Below are 22,756 nucleotides of genomic sequence, written 5' to 3'. Positions count from 1 at the left end.
AAGGTATTTGTTTTTAATTTTTAATTAATAAACTACAACTTCTAAAAACCTGTTTTCACTTTGTCATTATGGCGTATTGTGTGTAGATTGATTTAACAAATGTTCTCTCGTCCATTTTAAAAGGTTGTAATGTATTAAAATGTGGAAAAAGTCAAGGGGTCTGAATACTTTCCGAATCCACCTAAATGCAAATAGGTTGAGTTTTGAGCACAGGTCTGCACATGCTTTAATATAAATGACAAGCCTTGACATCTCAATGCCTGTACCTAACCAGAAAACAGCTATTACCTCATGGATGAGCCTCTATTGTCCTGTCACTCAAAACACATAATCATCAAACATTAACAAGATCACCAGTCTAAACAAAATGAACTATGGACTGATTCAGTCATGCATCGATCCATTAAACAACCATCTTTAGCTATAGACAAGTGCCTTGAATCCCAAATATAGCAAATCAGAAAACACAATGTCAAATGAAAATGCTATCCTTTAATAACAGATCATAAATATGGAAAGCAGGTTACAGATCCAAGGTCAAATTACACAAATGGTTCCTTCTCTTTGGTGCCCTCGGAGGTCAAAGATCATGGTAATGTCATTATAGTCTAACACACTGACATTGTTTGTGTGTTAGGGTAGATTAATACAGGTGTGTGTGTCACCTGTGTGAGACATATCTGTGAGGATCAAGAATAATTCTTGTAGAAGGACAGCATGTCATCCAGGCTCTGGGAGGGGGGCTGGGTCTGAGGGGGGCACTGGGGCTGAGTTTGTGGCTGGGGGGGATACTGTGGGGTGTATTGAGGGGGGTAGTGAGGTGGGGCTCCATACTGGAGGTGAGGTGGAGTGGGATACTGGGGATGAAAGGGTAGATGTGCAAATTGGGGCTGAAATGGGTAATCAAACTGAGGGTGTGTTTGTGGTGGTGGAGGTGGTGGTGTATATTGGGGTTGGGGCTGTTGGGAGGGGGAGTACTGAGGTGGGGGTTGGGGGGGGCACTGAGGTTCTGGAGGTGCAGGTGTATTTTGGAGATGGACAGTGTTTTGGGGCTGAGCAGGGGATGGTGTGGGTTGAGGTTGTGAGGGTACAGGGGTACTTGGCTGGGGTATAGGAGTACTTATGGGCTGAGTCTGGGATACAGGAGTACTTTTGGGGTTGGCCTGGGGCACCTTGCGCCCTCCACCCTGCCCCTCTGACCACTTGAAGGCCATTTTGGGTTTGTCCTTCTCACGTTTGGCCTCTTTCCCATAGCTCTGTCTTTTATTATTGCTGAAGTACGCAGAGGGAGGGGCGAATTCCGACTCCCTCTCATCCCGCCGCCGACTCGTCCACTCGCCAAAAAAGTCCACTAGGAAAGGAATGTGTTGTCATATTGGAAAGAAAAGACAGTTAGTTAATGACTTAACCCCCGACCCTAGGAGGCATACCAGTCTTCAGTGTCCCACTGGAGGAAATTGCCAGAGATGACAGGCCTCGGTTACACCTAGATCACTCCTGCTCAAATTTGTCGTGTTATACGTGTTGAGTTAGTGTGGTGGAAGTGATTCATCAATGATTACCATTAATTATAAAAGACCCATGCCAATCATATCAGCCCCAAACAAGGAGTAGCGTTTACCTTTGCCCCTGTCCCACTCTCTGACGTGAGGTACTCCTGGCTTGGTGTCCCTCCTCTCCTGGATCTCCACCACCACCTTCTTCAATGCAGGGGCCTCTTCAGGTGCTCCACCTGATGGGGGTAGGGGCCCAATCAGGTCCTCCTTCCCTTCTGAGAGAAGTAATACAACCGACAACACTTACAATATCATTCACTAAAGCCCAAAGTATACAGAGCAGTAGTCATAGCCATTCAATCTAGCTTGATCAGTTATCATTGTCCCTGATGCATTATTGTTGTGGGAGGTTCCTCTAACCTTGGTTGTGTTCATCTCCCTGGTCGTCCTCAGTTCCATCCAGCTTGGCCTTCTTCATCTTCCTCTGCCTCACCTTGGCCAGCCGAGCATCCAGCAGAGTCTTTCTCTTCTCCTTCAGCTGGTCCCTCTTACTGCGCTGGTCTGTTGTCTATGAAAAAGAAAAGGAGAGAAAAAAAACATTCACAATCTGCTTCAAACTCAGTCATTTAAATGAACTGATATATAATATAAGTAAGGTCCTAGTCTCAGGGGTTGTGAAGGCTGAGAGCAACTAACCTGGTCTCTGAGCATGTCCAGGGTCTCTCTCTGTTTCCGGCGCTGCTCCTGGTCCTGAGAGAATGCAAAGTAGCCCACACCCAGCTCACGGGCCTCTGAAAAATAGCAGGTTGAGAGATGGAGAAGGAAGAGGCCAAAGATCAGAGAGAGTGGAGAAGAGCACAAGTCAATCCATAATCCACAGAGATCACACCTCTCTGGGTTTGCTGTAAAATGTACAGTAAATCGCGTTTGATTTGATGAGTTCACTAATGTATCTTTGTAACAGGTGTCTTGCTCACCTTGCTCCCTGATGTTCTCATAGTGGATTGGACCCACAGGTCTGTTCATGGCCTCCTCCTCCTCCCTCTCCCACTCCTGCCTTTGCAGCTCTCTACGCATGTCCTCTGACAGCAGGTCCTTCTCAGCCGGGTCAAGTCTGTGTACATAAAAGCAAGAACACGTAAAAAACATTGGCAAAAAATATTAAAAATGAATAACCAGAACAACACTACTGGTACTAACATCTTCTTCTAAAAATAAGCTTACATTAATTTCCAGGTTTGATCAGAATAAAATATACCTTTTTCCCTGAAAGTCTTTGTCCATTTTCTTGAACCCTGGTAGGTCTTTCTTCATGCATCTCCGAGATCGTCCCAAAGCATCTACATAGTCCACCCTGAGTAGAAATCAGTAAACGGCTACTTTAACTCCTAACCCTCAACCACTCAATGGCATCTACAGTCCAATACTCTGACATACAGTAGTTTGGGGCTTCATGTGCTGTAGATACATTACCATTCCTCGCCTGGGTTCTCAGGGGGTGGGATGGGGGAGGAGCTCTCTCTATCCTCTCTCTCACTCTCTCGTTGGGCATGATTCTCTCTCTTCTTGTCAATAATCTTCTGGGTGAAATCCACCAGAAAAAGTCCCTCTGTCTCCTCATCTGACACATTGGAAAAGAGGATAGTAATTCCATTGTGAGAAAGACAAAGGGCATTTGCTGGGCCTTCACATGTCAACTTTACATACAGAATATGACAGCATTTCTTGTACAGTATCACAAACATAACACTATACCAAGAAAGTCTCCTTTGGTCATCTGCTCATAAAGTTTTGCCTTCTCCTCTAGCTTGCGCCTGCGGGAAAAGAGAGACATGGAAGACAAGCAGCAATGAGAGACTTTTGCTATATTACAAAAAAAGACCTAATAGAAGGCAGTGATGGTGCAGTAAACATGTTGTCAGTGTGTAGTACATCACGTTGTACTCACTTTGCCCTGTCAAGGTTGTTCTCTTCCTCTGCCACCAGTTCCACATCTTTCTGTCCCCGCTCTGAAACACCCTCATTCTGTTTGCTCCATACATTAGGTTTCTACACAGGGAAAAGAACACAATGGATGTTATGGAGACAAAGTTAGGATATACTGGTCAAAATGTGTGGTAACCTGTTCATTACATGTCTCTGTCCTGTACAATGTTCAATACATACCTTGCTTTTGGGGGCTTTGGTACTAGTTCCAGCATCTTGCCCCAATTTTTCATGTTTGAATTGCTCTTGTTTCCTATAGAGTTCAGCTTTGAGATCAACCAGCTGCAGATGAGAGTGTAACATAGCAGTGTGGTCGCCATTTTAGTGGTTAAACTGATAGCAACTAACGTTAACCCAATAAGTCGTGTCACCATTTGAATATCCATGAACCTCGACAACAATAGACAATGCTTTATGTTTTTTACATTTACTTTGACTATAACATGGTTAGTTTGCCCGCTGACTAACATGTCAGAAGAAAGTAGCCTAGCTTCCTACGTTAGGGCGCTGACTAGGCTAGCTCGCTAGCTACCGTTAACTAACTAGCGAGCTATGGTTCACACACTGATGACAAGCAACATTAGAGACAATGTAAAAATATGATTTATTCTGAACAACTCACAGATGAAGCAGTCACGGCATATTGCTTTTTCTTTTTATCCATGGTTGTTAGATTTCGATATATTAGCTCACAATCAGGTAGCTAGTGAAATAACAATCCACAACTTCGAAGAAGGCGTGTTGTTTGGGTGACGTGATCATTTCTGGGGGATGTAGCTAACTAAGACTCAAGACTGCCACCTACTAGTGTGGAGTAAGAAACCTAGCGTGTATATTTTTATATATGTTTTATTTTTATTTAACCTTTATTTAAATAGGCAAGTCAGTTAAGAAAAAAATATTATTTACATTGACTGAATACCCCAGCCAAACCCTAACAACGCTGGGCCAATTGTCCTAGAATCTAACTAGGGTCTGTAATAACGCCTCTAGGACTGAGATGCAGTACCATGGACCGCTGCGCCACTCGGGAGCCCAAATGCATGTTCCGGCTGTGGCAGCCCCGAATCCTAACCACTAGATGTTTTCAATGTTGTCTAATTTGTTTTGGGTTAATCACATCATGGATTTAGGCTCTTGAACATGCAGTTGATTATGTAATAGAGGGGCACATGTATATCAGAGATAGTTCATTTACTAATGTGATCTTGTAACCAAAAATATACTATTTCTATGCTTACAATGATGCACAACATTCTGCCCATTATAGCTGACAACAAATGGTATGTTGAGATAATGTGTTCTTGGCATATTTCCGCACATAGGACAGTGAATATGTCTATTGCAGACTCAGGAAATAGTACCCATGCCAAATCCTTCTCCTGAGGGAGAGTAGGTTTTGTCGTGCCCTCTTCACGACTGTCTTGGTGTGCTTGGACCATGTTAAATTTCTGGTGATGTGGATACCAAGGAACTTGAAGCTCTCAACCTGCTCCACTGCAGCCCCGGCGATGAGAATGGGGGTGTGCTCGGTCCTCTTTTTCCTGTAATCCATAATCATCTCCTTTGTCTTGATCACGTTGAGGGAGAGGTTGTTGTCCTGGCACCACACGGCCAGGTCTCTGACCTCCCTATAGGCTGTCTCGTTGTTGTCGGTGATCAGGCCTTCCACTGTTGTGTCATCGGCAAACTTAATGATGGTGTTGAAGTCGTGCCTGGCCGTGGAGTCATGAGTGAACAGGGAGTACAGGAGGGGGCTGAGCACGCACCCCTGAGGGGCTCGTGTTGAGGATCAGCATGGCGGATGTGTTGTTACCTACCCTTACCACCTGGGGGCGGCCCGTCAGGAAGTCCCGGATCCAGTTGCAGAGGGAGGTGTTTAGTCCCAGGGTCCTTAGCTTATTGATGAGCTTTGAGGGCACTATGGGGCTGAACACTGAGCTGTAGTCAATGAATAGCATTCTCACATAGGTGTTCCTTTTGTCCAGGTGGGAAAGGGCAGTGTGGAGTGCCACGTGCGCGCTGAAAGGGGAATCCACGCGACTGATTTGATGTCAAAAAGACATTGGCGATAGAGTCCCTGGTTTGGATCTTTTGGTAGTTAGAAAAAGTTTGAGCAAATATTCCTCAAGGAACACAAAATTCAAGAGCACAATGTGGAATAGTATGACTGACCCTACATACTGATCTTAGGTCAGTTCTTGAGTCGTCCCCTAATGTATTTGGGTAGGGTAAACTGATATTAAATCTATCAATTTGCGAGTTCATCTGGAAGCTCTATATTCCTGCCATTTTGCAAGACTCCATTTGATTACAGTGTTGTTACTATATGGAGAAATAAATGTATGAATAATTATTGCACTAATGAGGCATGGTTTTTTAAATATATATATTATTTTATTTCACCTTTATTTAACCAGGTAGGCAAGTTGAGAACAAGTTCTCATTTATAATTACGACCTGGCAAAGATAAAGCAAAGCAGTTCGACACATACAACAACAGAGTTACACATGGAGTAAAACAAACATACAGTCAATAAAACAGTAGAAAAATAAGTCTATATACAATGTGAGCAAATGAGGTGAGATACGGGTGGTAAAGGCAAAAAGACACACAAAAAAGGCTATGGTGGCGAAGTAAATACAACATAGCAAGAAAAACACTGTAATGGTAGATTTGCTGTCATGTATTGTCATGTTGTGTCTTTCTGTCCTTTCCTTTCACCCTGTCTCCCTCTGCTGGTCGTACTAGGTTACCGTTTCTGTCCCTCTTTTCCCCAGCTGTTCCTTGTCTTCTCTGACTACCTCATTCACCCCTTTTCCCACCTGTTCCCTTTTTCCCTCTGATTAGGTCCCTATATCTCTCTCTGTTTCTGCTCCTGTCTTTGTCGGATTCCTGTTTGTGTGTCTCATGCCTGAACCAGACCATCATCGTGTTTGCTGCAACCTTGTCCTGTCCTGTCGGAATCTACCTGTCCATCTGAGCCCACGTGTGTTCATCATTAAAGAAACTCTGTTTGTTAATTCGCTTTTGGGTCCTCATTCACGCACCTGACATTTGCAGTGGAAGAATGTGCAAGGTAGAGATAGAAATAATGGGGTGCAAAGGAGCAAAATAAATAAATACAGTAGGGGGAGAGGTAGTTGTTTGGGCTAAATTATAGATGGGCTATGTACAGGTGCAGTAATATGTGAGCTGCTCTGACAGCTGGTGCTTAAAGCTAGTGAGGGAGATAAGTGTTTCAGAGATTGTTGTAGTTCGTTCCAGTCATTGGCAGCAGAGAACTGGAAGGAGAGGCGGCCAAAGGAAGAATTGGTTTTGGGGGTGACCAGAGAGATATACCTGCTGGAGCGCGTGCTACACGTGGGTGCTGCTATGGTGAACAGCGAGCTGAGATAAGGGGGGACTTTACCTAGCAAGGTCTTGTAGATGACCTGGAGCCAGTGGGTTTGGTGACGAGTATGAAGCGAGGGCCAGCCAACGAGAGCGTACAGGGCCAGAAGTATACAGAATGGTGTTGTCTGCGTAGAGGTGGATCAGAGACTCACCAGCAGCAAGAGCAACATCATTGATGTATACAGAGAAGAGAGTCTGTCCAAGAATTGAACCCTGTGGCACCCCCATAGAGATTGCCAGAGGTCCGGACAACAGGCCCTCCGATTTGACACACTGAACCCTATCGGAGAAGTTGTTGGTGAACCAGGCGAGGCAATCATTTGAGAAACCAAGGCTATCGAGTCTGCCGATGAGGATGTGGTGATTGACAGAGTTGAAAGCCTTGGCCAGGTCAATGAATACGGCTGCACAGTATTGTTTCTTATCGATGGCGGTTAAGATATCGTTCAGGACCTTGAGCGTGGCTGAGGTGCACCCATGACCAACTCTGAAACCAGATTGCATAGCGGAGAAGGTACGGTGCGATTCGAAATGGTCGGTAATCTGTTTGTTGACTTGGCTTTCGTTTTAACAGCCTGGTGTAGGAGTTAATACATTCTATACTGGTAGGCCACCGTGTACCAAATAAAAAGTTAAACACATGAGCAGTTAGAATCTTCCAATAATCACTCTATTGCGACATTGCTTTATTAGTTGTTAGTTTAATATTACATGTTACAATTGAGGTATAGACACGTATAACGCCTCATAGTAGTGGGCGGACCATACAACATGTCAATTGCCTGACTCCAATCGATATGATGGTTATTAGGCTATAGTAAGTTTTGCGCATAAATGCGTTTCCACAATTCCCAACAACGACCTAAAGCACACAAATCTATTTACAAATAAGTATATGGATGAGCGATGGTCGAGCGGCATAGGCAAGGTGCAATAGATGGTATAAAATAAAGTATATACATGTGATATGAGTAATGTAAGATATGTAAACATTATTAAAGTGGCATTATTTAAAGTGACTAGTGATCCATTTATTAAAGTGTCCAATGATTGGGTCTCAATGTGGGCAGCAGCTTCTCTGAGTTAGTGATTGCTGTTTAGCAGTCTGATGGCCTTGAGATAGAAGCTGTTTCTCAATCTCTCGGTCCAAGCATTGATGCACTGTACTGACCTTGCCTTCTGGATGATAGCGGGGTGAACAAGCAGTGGCTCGGGTGGTTGTTGTCATTGATGATCTTTTTGGCCTTCCTGTGACATCGGGTGCTGTAGGTGTCACGCATGACAGGTAGTTTGCCCCAGGTGATGCGTTGTGCAGACCGCACCACCCTCTGGAGAGCCATGCGGTTGACCATTTCAGTTTGTTTGTGATGTCTACGCGCAGGTACTTAAAACTTATCCACTGCTGACCCTTCAATGTGGATAGGGGTGTGCTCCCTCTGCTGTTTCTTGAAGTCCACAATCATCTCCTTTGTTTTGTTGACGTTGAGTGAGAGGTTGTTTTCCTGACACCACACTCCGAGTGCCCTCACCTTGTAAGCTGTCTCATCGTTGTTGGCGATCAAGCCCACTAGTGTTGTGTCGTCTGCAAACTTGATGATTGAGTTGGAGGAGTGCATGGCCATGCATTTGTGGGTGAACAGCGAGTACAGGAGAGGGCTGAGCACACACACTTGTGGGGGTTTCTTACCTTCACCACCTGGGTGCGGCCCATCAGAAGGTCCAGGACATAGTTGCACAGGGAGGGGTTGAGACCCAGGGTCTCCAGCTTGATGATGAGCTTGGAGGGTACTATGGTGTTGAATGCTGAGCTGTAGTCAATGAACAGCATTCTTATATACAGTGGGGCAAAAAAGTATTTAGTCAGCCACCAATTGTGCAAGTTCTACCACTTAAAAAGATGAGAGAGGCCTGTAAATTTTCATCATAGGTACACTTCAACTATGACAGACAAAATGAGAAAAAAATTCCAGAAAATCACATTGTAGGATTTTTAATTCATTTATTTGCAAATTGTGGAAAATAAGTATTTGGTCAATAACAAAAGTTTATCTCAATACTTTGTTATATACCCTTTGTTGGCAATGACAGAGGTCAAACGTTTTCTGTAAGTCTTCACAAGGTTTTCACACACTGTTGCTGGTATTTTGGCCCATTCCCCCATGCAGATCTCCTCTAGAGCAATGATGTTTTGGGGCTGTTGCTGGGCAACATGGACTTTCAACTCCCTTCAAAGATTTTCTATGGGGTTGAGATCTGGAGACTGGCTAGGCCACTCCAGGACCTTGAAATGCTTCTTATGAAGCCACTCCTTCGTTGCCCGGGCGGTGTGTTTGGGATCATTGTCATGCTGAAAGACCCAGCCACGTTTCATCTTCAATGCCCTTGCTGATGGAAGGAGGTTTTCACTCAAAATCTCACGATACATGGCCCCATTCATTCTTTTCTTTACACGGATCAGTCGTCCTGGTCCCTTTGCAGAAAAACAGCCCCAAAACATGATGTTTCCACCCCCATGCTTCACAGAAGGTATGGTGTTCTTTGGATGCAATTCAGCATTCTTTGTCCTCCATACACAACAATTTCAGTTTTTACCAAAAAGTTATATTTTGGTTTCATCTGACCATGACATTCTCCCAATCTTCTTCTGGATCATCCAAATGCTCTCTAGCAAACTTCAGACCGGCCTGGACATGTACTGGCTTAAGCAGGGGGACACGTCTGGCACTGCAGGATTTGAGTCCCTGGTGGCGTAGTGTGTTACTGATGGTAGGCTTTGTTACTTTGGTCCCAGCTCTCTGCAGGTCATTCACTAGGTCCCCCCGTGTAGTTCTGGGATTTTTGCTCACCGTTCTTGTGATCATTTTGACCCCACGGGGTGAGATCTTGCTGACTAAATACTTTTTTGCCCTACTGTAAGTATTGTTTTTGTCCAGATGGGATAGGGCAGTGTGCAGTGCGATGGCGATTGCGTCATCTGTGGACCTGTTGGGGCGGTATGCAAACTGAAGTGGGTCTAGGGTGGCCGGTAAGGTGGCGGTGATATGATCCTTGACTAGCCTCTCAATGCACATCATGATGACAGAAGTGAGTGCTACGGGGCGGTAGTCATTTAGTTCAGTTCTCTTTGCCTTCTTGGGTACAGGAACAATGGTAGCCATCTTGAAGCATGTGGGGACAACAAACTGGGATATGGAACGATTAAATATGTCCGTAAACACACCAGCCAGCTGGTCTGCGCATGCTCTGAGGACACGGCTAGGGATAGCCGTCTGGGCCAGCAGCCTTGCGAGGGTTAACATGTTTAAATGTTTCACTCACGTCAGCCACTGAGAAGGAGGGAGGGGGGGGGCGCAGTCTTTGTTAGCGAGCTGCGACCGTGGCACTGTATTATCCTCAAAGCGGGAACAAAAATTGTGTTTAGTTTGTCTGGAAGCGTGATGTTGCTACCTGTGACGTGGCTGTTTTTGTAGCCCATGATTTCCTGTAGACCCTGCCACATACGTCTTGTGTCTGAGCCGTTGAATTGCGACTCCACCTTGTCCCTGTCCCGGCAGTTCACTTGTTTGATTGCCTTGCAGAGGAAATAACTAGACTGTTTATATGCAGCCATATCACCTGTCATGTACTGTCATGTTGTGTCTTGTCTCTGTCCTTTCCCTTCACCCTGTCTCCCTCTGCTGGTCGTTGTTAGGTTACCTTTTCTCCCCCGCTTTCCCCCAGCTGTTCCTTGTCTCCTCTTGACTATCTCGTCACCCCTTCTCCCACCTGTTCCCCTTTTCCCTCTGATTAGGTCCCTATATCTCTCTCTGTTTTTGTTCCTGTCCTTGTCGGATTCTTGTTTGTTGTGTTTCATGCCTGAACCAGACTGTCGTCATGTTTGCTGTAACCATGTCTTGTCCTGTCGGAATCTGCCGGTCCGTCTGAGCCTACCTATGTTTGGTAATTAAAGAAGCTCTGTTTAAGTTAATTCGCTTTTGGGTCCTCATTCACGCACCGTAACAGAAGAATCCGACCAAGAATGGACCCAGCGACTTCGGATCCTCTCCACTCAGCCGTCGGGATCCAGGGAGCGATGCTAGGCAGACACGAGCAGGAAGTGTCTGCTGCTCGACATGCCGTTGAGACCCTGGCCACCCAAGTCTCCAACCTCACAGAACAGGTTCACCATCTCCGCCTCGATCCACCGGCCACTTCCAGGGCTTTCGAATCTCCGGAGCCCAGAATCAATAACCCGCCGTGTTACTCTGGGGAGCCCACTGAATGCCGCTCGTTCCTCACCCAGTGTGATATTGTGTTTTCTCTCCAGCCCAACACTTACTCCAGGAGCACTGCTCGTGTCGCCTACGTCATATCTCTCCTTATTGGACGGGCTCGTGAGTGGGGCACGGCAATCTGGGAGGCAAGGGCTGAGTGTACTAACCAGTATCAGGACTTTAAGGAGGAGATGATACGGGTTTTTGATCGATCTGTTTTTGGGGAGGAGGCTTCCAGGGCCCTGTCTTCCCTATGTCAAGGCAATCGATCCATAACAGACTACTCTATTGAGTTTCGCACTCTTGCTGTCTCCAGTGGCTGGAACGAGCCGGCCTTGCTCGCTCGTCTTCTGGAGGGTCTCCGCGCAGAGGTAAAGGATGAGATTCTCTCCCGGGAGGTTCCTTCCAGCGTGGATTCCTTGATTGAACTCGCTATTCGCATTGAGCGACGGGTTGATCTTCGTCACCGAGCTCGTGGAAAGGAGCTCGCGCTCTCCGTCGCCCCCCTCTCCGCATCACTACCATCTTCCTCTGCCGGCTCGGGTGCTGAGCCCATGCAGCTGGGAGGTATCCGCATCTCGACTAAGGAGAGGGAACGGAGAATCACCAACCGCCTCTGTCTCTATTGCGGTTCCGCTGGTCATTTTGTCACTTCATGTCCAGTAAAAGGCCAGAGCTCGTCAGTAAGCGGAGGGCTACTGGTGAGCGCTACTACTCCTGTCTCTCCTTCAAGATCCTGCACTACCTTGTCGGTCCATCTACGCTGGACCGGTTCGTCAGCTTCCTGCAGTGCCTTAATAGACTCTGGGGCGGAGGGCTGTTTTATGGACGAGACCTGGGCTCGGGAACATGACATTCCTCTCAGACAGTTAAAGGAGCCCACGGCCTTGTTCGCCCTGGATGGTAGTCCTCTCCCCAGGATTCAGCGTGAGACGCTACCTTTAACCCTCACTGTTTCTGGTAATCATAGTGAAACCATTTCTTTTTTAATTTTTCGTTCACCTTTTACACCTGTTGTTTTGGGCCATCCCTGGCTAGTTTGTCATAATCCTTCCATTAATTGGTCTAGTAATTCTATCCTCTCCTGGAACGTCTCTTGTCATGTGAAATGTTTAATTTCTGCTATCCCTCCTGTTTCCTCTGTCTCTTCTTCACAGGAGGAGCCTGGTGATTTGACAGGGGTGCCGGAGGAATATCACGATCTGCGCACGGTGTTCAGTCGGTCCAGGGCCACCTCTCTTCCTCCACACCGGTCGTATGATTGTAGTATTGATCTCCTTCCGGGAACCACCCCCCCCCCGGGGTAGACTATACTCTCTGTTGGCTCCCGAACGTAAGGCTCTCGAAGATTATTTGTCTGTAGCTCTTGACGCCGGTACCATAGTCCCCTCCTCCTCTCCCGCCGGAGCGGGGGGTTTTTTTGTCAAGAAGAAGGACGGGTCTCTGCGCCCCTGCATAGATTATCGAGGGCTGAATGACATAACAGTGAAGAATCGTTATCCGCTTCCTCTTATGTCTTCAGCCTTCGAGATCCTGCAGGGAGCCAGGTTTTTCACTAAGTTGGACCTTCGTAACGCTTACCATCTCGTGCGCATCAGGGAGGGGGACGAGTGGAAGACGGCGTTTAACACTCCGTTAGGGCACTTTGAATACCGGGTTCTTCCTTTCGGCCTCGCTAACGCTCCAGCTGTCTTTCAGGCATTAGTCAATGATGTCCTGAGAGACATGCTGAACATCTTTGTTTGCGTTTACCTTGACGATATCCTGATTTTTTCACCGTCACTCCAGATTCATGTTCAGCACGTTCGACGTGTCCTCCAGCGCCTTTTAGAGAATTGTCTTTTTGTGAAGGCTGAGAAGTGCACTTTTCATGCCTCCTCCGTCACATTTCTCGGTTCTGTTATTTCCGCTGAAGGCATTAAGATGGATCCCGCTAAGGTCCAAGCTGTCATTGATTGGCCCGTCCCTAAGTCACGCGTCGAGCTGCAGCGCTTTCTCGGCTTCGCGAACTTCTATCGTCGTTTCATCCGTAATTTCGGTCAGGTGGCAGCTCCTCTCACAGCCCTTACTTCTGTCAAGACGTGCTTTAAGTGGTCCGTTTCCGCCCAGGGAGCTTTTGATCTCCTCAAGAATCGTTTTACATCCGCTCCTATCCTTGTTACACCTGACGTCTCTAGACAGTTCGTTGTCGAGGTTGACGCGTCAGAGGTGGGCGTGGGAGCCATTCTTTCTCAGCGCTCCCTCTCTGACGACAAGGTCCACCCATGCGCGTATTTTTCTCATCGCCTGTCGCCGTCGGAACGTAACTATGATGTGGGTAACCGCGAACTGCTCGCCATCCGGTTAGCCCTAGGCGAATGGCGACAGTGGTTGGAGGGGGCGACCGTTCCTTTTGTCGTTTGGACTGACCATAGGAACCTTGAGTACATCCGTTCTGCCAAACGACTTAATGCGCGTCAGGCGCGTTGGGCGCTGTTTTTCGCTCGTTTCGAGTTCGTGATTTCTTATCGTCCGGGCTCTAAGAACACCAAGCCTGATGCTTTGTCTCGTCTCTTCAGTTCTTCAGTAGCCTCCACTGACCCCGAGGGGATTCTCCCTGAGGGGCGTGTTGTCGGGTTGACTGTCTGGGGAATTGAGAGGCAGGTAAAACAAGCGCTCACTCACACTCCGTCGCCGCGCGCTTGTCCTAGGAACCTTCTTTTCGTTCCCGTTCCTACTCGTCTGGCCGTTCTTCAGTGGGCTCACTCTGCCAAGTTAGCCGGCCACCCTGGCGTTCGGGGTACGCTTGCTTCCATTCGCCAGCGTTTTTGGTGGCCCACCCGGGAGCATGACACGCGTCGTTTCGTGGCTGCTTGTTCGGTCTGCGCGCAGACTAAGTCCGGTAACTCTCCTCCTGCCGGCCGTCTCAGGCCGCTTCCTATTCCCTCTCGACCGTGGTCTCACATCGCCTTAGATTTTGTCACCGGACTGCCTTCGTCAGCGGGGAAGACTGTTATTCTTACGGTTGTCGATAGGTTCTCTAAGGCGGCTCATTTCATTCCCCTTGCTAAGCTTCCTTCTGCTAAAGAGACGGCACAAATCATCATCGAGAATGTTTTCAGAATTCATGGCCTTCCGTCAGACGTCGTTTCGGACAGAGGTCCGCAATTCACGTCTCAATTTTGGAGGGAGTTTTGCCGTTTGATTGGGGCTTCAGTCAGTCTCTCTTCCGGCTTTCACCCCCAGTCTAACGGTCAAGCAGAACGGGCCAATCAGACTATTGGTCGCATCTTACGCAGTCTTTCTTTTCGCAACCCTGCGTCTTGGTCAGAACAGCTCCCCTGGGCAGAATACGCCCACAACTCGCTTCCTTCGTCTGCGACCGGGCTATCTCCTTTTCAGAGTAGCCTCGGGTACCAGCCTCCGCTGTTCTCATCTCAGTTCGCCGAGTCCAGCGTCCCCTCCGCTCAGGCTTTTGTCCAACGTTGCGAGCGCACCTGGAAGAGGGTCAGGTCTGCACTTTGCCGTTATAGGACGCAGACTGTGAGGGCTGCTAATAAGCGTAGAACTAAGAGTCCTAGATATTGTTGCGGTCAGAGAGTTTGGCTCTCCACTCAGAACCTTCCCCTTAAGACGGCTTCTCGCAAGTTGACCCCGCGGTGCATTGGTCCGTTCCGTATTTCTCGGGTCATTAATCCTGTCGCAGTTCGACTTCTTCTTCCGCGATACGTTCGTCGCGTCCACCCGGTCTTCCATGTCTCCTGCATCAAGCCCGTCCTTCGCGCCCCCGCTCGTCTTCCCCCCCCCCCCCCCCCATCCTTGTCGAGGGCGCACCCATCTACAGGGTCCGTAGAATTTTGGACATGCGTCCTCGGGGCCGTGGTCACCAGTACCTCGTTGATTGGGAGGGGTACGGTCCTGAGGAGAGGAGTTGGGTTCCCTCTCGGGACGTGCTGGACCGTGCGCTGATCGAGGATTTCCTCCGTTGCCGCCAGGTTTCCTCCTCGAGTGCGCCAGGAGGCGCTCGGTGAGTGGGGGGGTACTGTCATGTACTGTCATGTTGTGTCTTGTCTCTGTCCTTTCCCTTCACCCTGTCTCCCTCTGCTGGTCGTTGTTAGGTTACCTTTTCTCCCCCGCTTTCCCCCAGCTGTTCCTTGTCTCCTCTTGACTACCTCGTCACCCCTTCTCCCACCTGTTCCCCTTTTCCCTCTGATTAGGTCCCTATATCTCTCTCTGTTTTTGTTCCTGTCCTTGTCGGATTCTTGTTTGTTGTGTTTCATGCCTGAACCAGACTGTCGTCATGTTTGCTGTAACCATGTCTTGTCCTGTCGGAATCTGCCGGTCCGTCTGAGCCTACCTATGTTTGGTAATTAAAGAAGCTCTGTTTAAGTTAATTCGCTTTTGGGTCCTCATTCACGCACCGTAACATCACCAGACCTCTTTCCATGGTTAAATGTGGTGGATCGCACTTTCAGTTTTTGGTGAATGCTGCCATCCATCCACGATTTCTGGCTAGGGTAGGTTTTAAGTCACAGTGAGTACGACATCTCCAAAGCACTTATTTATAAACTTACTCACCGAGTCAGTGTATAGATCAATGTCGTTCTTTGAGGCTGACTGGAACATATTCCAGTCCGCGTAATCAAAACAATCTTGGAGCGTGGCTTCTGATTGGTCAGACCAGCGTTGAATGGTTCTCATCACTGGTACATCCTGTTTGAGTTTCTGCCCAAATCCGTCATGGTCGGATTTGCCAAAGGGAGGGCGGGGGAGGGCTTTGTATGCATCGTGGAAGTTGGAGTAGCAGTGGTATTAGAGTATTAGCCCGAGAGTATTAGCCCTTCGTGTCATGCAATCGATATGCTGATAACATTTAGGTAACAATGATCTCCAATTTGATTTGTTAAAATCCTCAGCTACAATAAATGCAGCCTCCGGGTATATAGTTTCTAGTTTACATAGAGTTGAGTGAAGTTCCTTGAGTGTTGTCTTGGTGTTCGCTTGAGGGGGGAGATGTACACAGCTGTGACTATAACTGACGAGAATTCTCTTGGTAGATAGAATGGCCGATATTTGATTGTAAGGAATTCTAGGTCGGGTGAGCAGAAGGACTTGTTATGATCACAACATGAGTTGTTAATCATAAAGCAACGCTTCAATTACTGGCAGCCCCAGGAACGGTCTGGCTAGAGAGTCAATGATGAAGACAGGCTGGATGGCACTTTTGTCTTTACTCTCCTACCACTGGTAATATCTTATTACTGGGCCCGTACAGCTTTTTGTTTATGGAGAGCAAAAGGCCATCTCTACTATAGCTATACAGCCTAGTTGGGATTGCTGTCACTGCTGCCCCGGTGTCTAGTTTAAATGACACAACCTCCCCATTGAGTTTAAGGTCTGAGTGCCAGCCAGCATTGTTTTCCCTTACTTCTCCCAGAAATATGCTGTCCTGCTGTACCTCCTCTGAGACCTCATGCATTTGCTTTAATCGACAAACAGCTGAAAGTGTCCTCTCCTGTGACAGTTCCTGCATTCTGCATCCTTTGCTGGGCAATCTTTCTAGCTGTGGAAAGGGGATTTCCCACATTTGCAACAAACACTTTAAGTGGCTACTTGTGCTGTCTGTGATTATTTTCTCCAGTCTGTCTCTGTTCTGTTTGTGCACCAAACTGACAATGTTCTGCTAGCTGTGATAAAACTGTTGGTGGTTTCACCATGCTCCTGTTTGAGCACATTAAACCTAGCTCTCTCAAATATAATGTTGTGTCTCCCTACAAAATGCATTTCAAAACAGTCTTTAATGTCACTGTAGTTAAGTTTCTCTTCCTCAGTCAATGTATTCTCGGCTTCATCACCCATAGAGTAGATCAGTGTGTTAATTTAAGGCTGATGCTACTCTGTACCTTTCAAAGCGCCTGATCCAGTTCAGCCAGTTTTGAATGTCCATACAATCAAAATTCTCCAGAGGACTAATGCGAAATCCGTCAGCACTAGCCACTGACCTGTCCTTGTTTGCGCGAGAGCCTGTTGAACTTGGAGTCGCAAACCCTGAAATCCCGCCAGTTTCTTCCTCTTGCAACATGTTGCTTAGCAGTAACTTAGTTCTTGCTAGTTAGCTAACACAATAATGATCTGAGCTGTTTATCTCCAACACTGTGCCCTCCCTGCTTTCAAACAGCCTGTCGGCCTGAATGTATGATTTACTTGGTACGTCCTTCACATTTATGTGATTATTAAAACCACTTCTGACACCATGTAGTATTATCTAAAATAAGGAGGCACAACAACAAGGTTTTAGTTTAAGCCTGTTTACTAGCCCAGTCCCCCATGGGACATCCTACTACACTAGATTCCATGAAAGATAAGAATGTTTCATCAAACTTCAAACATTGAAAATAGCTAAAGCTTCTCCTCCTTCAGACTCTTGGTAATCCCAGTAAGGTCTTGTAGGCTCCAAAGCTGTGTCCATGACCTAGAGCAGGTATTACATCATCATCAGTCACCTGGCTGGGTGCTAGTCAACATCATCTCCAAAGAGACGATCCATTCTATCATAACTCACAGGCATGCTGTTACTCTAAAATATAGGCATCGCTTTGGGCCTCTCAGTCTGAAACCCTTTTATGGAGACACCAATATGCACTACTTCACAAAGCATTGTACTGATGATCAAATCCCATGCAAAGAAGGTAAGTCAGAGAAGACATAGTTCCATCCAAACTGTATGTTAGCTGATATTTAAATGTATATTCCGGACTCTGACATTGCTCATTCTGATATTTCTTAATTTCTTTCTTTACATTTTTTGGATTGCGATAACATCTGGAAATCTGTATACACAACCAATAATACTGTATTTCCTGTAGTGTTAAACCCTGGCATATGTGAGAATTCATTTACTAACCTACACGAGTCAGAAACATTTAGATAAGGGATCTAAGAGGATCTAAAGCAGAGGGAGGGAGTTGGTTACAACCAAAGCCTGTAGGAGAAGAAGGGATGGGGATTAGAGATCCTGAAGCAGAGTGGAGGATGTGTGTCAACTCTGTGGAGGAGGGATGGGTGTCAACTCTGTAGAGCAGGGGAAGGGATGAGTGTCAACTCTATGGAGGAGGGATGGGTGTCAACTCTGTGGAGCAGGGGGAGGGATGGGTGTCAACTCTGTGCAGCAGGAATGGGTGTCAACTCTGTGGAGCAGGAAGAGGGATGGGTGTCAACTCTGGATCAGACGGAGGGATGGGTGTCAACTCTGTGGAGCAGGAAGAGGGATGGGTGTCAACTCTGTGGAGCAGGGGGAGGGATGAGTGTCAACTCTGTGAAGCAGGAAGAGGGGTGGAGGTCAACTCTGTGGAGCAGGGGGAGGGATGGGTGTCAACTCTGTGGAGCAGGGATGGGTGTCAACTCTGTGGAGCAGGAAGAGGGATGGGTGTCAACTCTGGATCAGACGGAGGGATGGGTGTCAACTCTGTGGAGCAGGAAGAGGGATGGGTGTCAACTCTGGATCAGACGGAGGGATGGGTGTCAACTCTGTGGAGCAGGAAGAGGGATGGGTGTCAACTCTGTGGAGCAGACGGAGGGATGAGTGTCAACTCTGTGGAGCAGGAAGAGGGATGGGTGTCAACTCTGTGGAGCAGGGGGAGGGATGGGTGTCAACTCTGTGCAGCAGGGATGAGTTTCAACTCTGTGGAGCAGGAAGAGGGATGGGTGTCAACTCTGGATCAGACGGAGGGATGGGTGTCAACTCTGTGGAGCAGGAAGAGGGATGGGTGTCAACTCTGGATCAGACGGAGGGATGGGTGTCAACTCTGTGGAGCAGGGGGAGGGATGGGTGTCAACTCTGGATCAGACGGAGGGATGGGTGTCAACTCTGTGGAGCGGAGGGAGAGATGGAGTTAACAGGGTTCGTCTCTGCAGAGTCTGGTGGCAGCTTTATAAATATGAGAGAGATGAAAGTGTAAAGGTTGAGAAGGCCAGGGATCTTGCACAGCGGGAACTTAAATTAAAGAGACTTAAGGAGAGATCTCATTCCCCTCTCTCACATGTGTATGTGAATGTCACACTGTCCCGTGTGATATAGGTTATGTAAACCTGTGTAACCAGGGAGACATAAGAGGGGAGAAGACAAATGCCTGTTTATAAGACACTCACATTTAGGGGCCTTCTTCTCGATGGGCCAGTAGCGGAAACCCCTCCTGGCACGGTCGTTGTATTCGTTCCTGTACTGGGGCAGGTTTTGGAGAGAGGTGTTACCCCCCAGAGTACTCTGGGACATGCCTAGAGGCAAACAAAACAGCATGACATGAGCAAATTTGACCAGAAAAATTCCAGTCTGAGCTCAGTTAGATCAAGTCATTATCTCCGTCATTATTTATGTTGAACAGATCATTAATAACAAAAGTAACCCTGAAGAGGATTTACCTTGTGCCTTAGAAGTGTTAGGATGATTAGGTGAAGCCTCAGACATTTGAGTCAGGGGAGGAAATAGATGGTTGTGCAAACCAGCCGGACCCATCCCATACACTTGAGGATCTAGGAACAAGGGCAGGGACCAACAATGTTCTTCATGTAAAAGATGATTTTTATGTTTTTGGGGAACTCACCCCAGCACAGTAGAGCCTTATTTCAATCTAACAAGCTACCAACACACTGGACCCTCATAACCGGCCTAGCAAGAAGACCTACTGTAAGAAATACCAGTCACCAAATGACTAGATGCACCAACCTACAAGCTGCAGAAGAGATAAATACAGCAAGCAGATCAACAGCTGTCAGCGCAGAGACAGTCAGTACACAGTGAGTTTGAAAAGAGCCACTGCCACACTCCTAGAGAGAAGGCTTTGAGGTCATGACAAAATATGTTAAACTTTACAGAACTCTTCACAAAACCTGTTCTCTGGGCTCTCGGGTTATGTCATCAAACTGAAAAGTAGGAGAAAGGCGAAAAATAATCACAGTCAGTGTCAAATGTTCTCTTCAAAATCCCATATTTTACTTTATGGAGACTGGACAATGAGTAGGATGCTAATGTAATTAAAATCTAATTCAATATGGACTGGTTGTGTTAATGAGAGGTGCACTATCAGGAGTGGCGGAATAGTAGACTTGGACTTCAATCAATTCCATCAGCATTACTTCACTTAATTTAGAAGAAAGACTTGTTTATTGAATGTTCTTTCACATTTTCATTATGTCTGATGATTGGTTGCATGATCAGTTATGAGAAACCATATGTCATATGTCTAATTAGTTTGCTCATGCTCAGGCGTAATATTACAGTACCTTTTTCCTTCACCATGGCAGCTGGCATTGAGACCAGATACGTGGGTACCTGGGTGAATAGAACCCAAATGTGATTTACAAATCATTCTAAAGGATATACAGTGCAAATAGAAAGTATACACCCCCCTTAGATTTCTTCACATTTTATTGTCTTACAAAGTGGGATTAAATTGGATTTAGTCATTTTTTTTGTCAATGCGCTCAACAAAATACTCAAATGTCAAAGTGGAAGAAAAATTATAATATTTATAATAAAAAAACCCCACTAATATTCAGATCCCTTGACTTTTTCCAAATGTTGTTAAGCTTATAGCCTGTCGTAACGTGACTATGATTAAATGTGAAGACTGTTATATTATCAAATCGATTGTCTATGTGTAATTATTCCTTACATGATTAAAACTAATCATGTACATTTTTATTAACTAGGAAGTCGGGGCACCACGGGAAAATGTGTAAAGAGTCTATATTTCCCTAATTAAATCTTCTATTAATGTATTACCTCATCAGTCTCATTCCTGAATGTCGCAAACCCTTGGATATCTGCACAAACCCTATCATCATAAATCATGAATCAGCGATATACCAATTGGCTGAATTATTTATTTACTAACTAACTAATCAATCGCAGAATTACATTAAAAAAAACACACAGCAGTTATACATTGGTAACTGACATGATACACTGAAAAGTCCCGAGTGGGCTATGCCGATATGACAGTTTGGTAGACAAAGGAAGGGGGGGCAGCTCAAGAGCGGGAAACTCAGAGTGGACCCACGTCCATACAGTCAATAACTACACTCATGGAAATGCGAATACTTTGAACATGAACAACCGCTCATTCGAAAAGAAAATGCTATTTACATATTTACGAGTGTATGCTTTTGTTGTCCTTCTCTGCGATCGCCGGTCTGTCTGCTGGATAGTCTGTTGACAGATCAAAGTCTTTCGTAGTTGTAGCTTGTTATAATGGATACGTCAGAGTACCATTCGGAATTGTTCTTGAGAATAGATCTTTCAGAGTACCATTGTTCTTAGATCCGATGCGTTTACCAGACTAAAGTATTTAAACAGCTGCAGACTGAATAGTTGGTCTTTAGTTTGTAGATTTCTTAACCATTTCAGTGTAGAGATTTACTTTGAACCATTTTGCAACATCCGGCTCAGTCTGCTTGGTCTATAGAGCGGAAGCCATTCCAACGTTGGGACCTCGTCTCTGCGTTCTCTTGACTATTTAAATTGCCAACCATTTCAACATGTAGCAACAGCTCCATGCTTTCTGGTCTAATATACATTGTGTCATGAGTCATTTATTAACTCTGTGCAAGGGGAAGTTCCATGATGTTTGGTTATAATGGCTGTGCTCACCCTTAACTCAGTACTTTGTTGAAGCACTTTTGGCAGTTATTACAGTCTTCGTGAGTATGAAGCTACAAGCTTGGCACACCTGTATTTGGGGAGTTTCTCCCATTCTTCTCTGAAGATCCTCTCAAGCTCTGTCAGGTTGGATTGGGAGCGTCGCTGCACAGCTATTTTTAGGTCTCTCCAAAGATATTCGATCGGGTTTAAGTCCAGGCTCTGGCTGTGCCACTCAAGGACATTCAGAGACTTGTCCCGTAGCCACTCCTGCATTGTATTGGCTGTGTGCTTAGGGTCGTTGTCCTGTTAGAAGGTGAACCTTTGCCCCAGTCTGAGATCCTGAGTACTTTGGAGCAGGTTTTCATCAAGGATCTCTCTGTACTTTGCTCTGTTCATCTTTCCCTCGATCCTGACTAGTCTCCCAATCCCTGCCACTGAAAAGCATCCCCACAGCATGATGCTGTCACCACCATGCTTCACCGTAAGGATGGTGCAAGATTTTCCCCAGACGTGACTTTTGGCACTCAGGCCAAAGAGTTCAATCTTGGTTTCATCAGACCAGAGAATCTTGTTTCTCATGGTCTGAGAGTCTTTAGGTGCCTTTTGGCAAACTTCAAGTGGGCTGTCATGTGCCTTTTACTGTGTTCTTGGGGACCTTCAATGCTGTAGACATTTTTTGGTAGCATTCCCCAAATCTGTGCCTCTACACAAACCTGTCTCAGAGCTCTACGGACAATTCCTTCTACCTCATGGATTGGTTTTTGCTCTAACATGTAATGTCAACTGTGGGACCTTATATAGACAAGCGTGTGCCTTTCCAAATCATGTCCAATTAATTCAATTTATCACAGGCGGACTCCAATCAAGTTGTAGAAACATCTCAAGAATGATCAATGGAAACAGCATGCACCTGAGCTCAATTTTGAGTCTCATAGCAAAACGTCTGACTACTTGTGTAAATTTGGTATTTCTGGTTTTTATATGTTATAAATTTGCAAAAATGTCT

The 22,756-nt window shown here is 46.3% G+C and overlaps 1 protein-coding gene across 1 annotated transcript; it reads right to left on the bottom strand.

The window, feature by feature from the left end:
* Positions 1–472: 472 nt before the first annotated feature.
* On the bottom strand, positions 473–4,260 carry LOC110528131 (coiled-coil domain-containing protein 174). The gene is made up of 11 exons (XM_021609952.2): positions 4,105–4,260; positions 3,663–3,764; positions 3,445–3,545; positions 3,252–3,310; positions 2,970–3,117; positions 2,755–2,850; positions 2,474–2,610; positions 2,193–2,287; positions 1,917–2,064; positions 1,622–1,771; positions 473–1,351 (listed from the first exon to the last, which is right to left on the bottom strand). The coding sequence occupies exons 1-11, from the start codon at positions 4,144–4,146 to the stop codon at positions 690–692; spliced, it is 1,740 nt and encodes a 579-aa protein (XP_021465627.2). The 5' UTR covers positions 4,147–4,260; the 3' UTR covers positions 473–689.
* Between the last annotated feature and the right edge of the window lie 18,496 nt (positions 4,261–22,756).

Source organism: Oncorhynchus mykiss, chromosome 7, assembly GCF_013265735.2.
Source record: "Oncorhynchus mykiss isolate Arlee chromosome 7, USDA_OmykA_1.1, whole genome shotgun sequence".
NCBI classification, from domain to species: Eukaryota; Metazoa; Chordata; class Actinopteri; order Salmoniformes; family Salmonidae; genus Oncorhynchus; species Oncorhynchus mykiss.
Note: the sequence above shows the minus strand (reverse complement) of the source record. Positions and strands in the feature narration are given on the sequence as shown.

What these genes read in the sequence shown, in the direction of transcription:
- LOC110528131 (XM_021609952.2), bottom strand. Translation starts at nt 4,146, where the DNA reads ATGGATAAAAAGAAAAAGCAATATGCCGTGACTGCTTCATCT. An exon ending in GACCAAAGGAGACTTTCTTG is followed by an intron (nt 3,118 to 3,251) that starts GTATAGTGTTAT and finishes CCAATGTGTCAG; the next exon opens with ATGAGGAGACAGAGGGACTT. An exon ending in GGGAGATGAACACAACCAAG is followed by an intron (nt 1,772 to 1,916) that starts GTTAGAGGAACC and finishes TACTTCTCTCAG; the next exon opens with AAGGGAAGGAGGACCTGATT.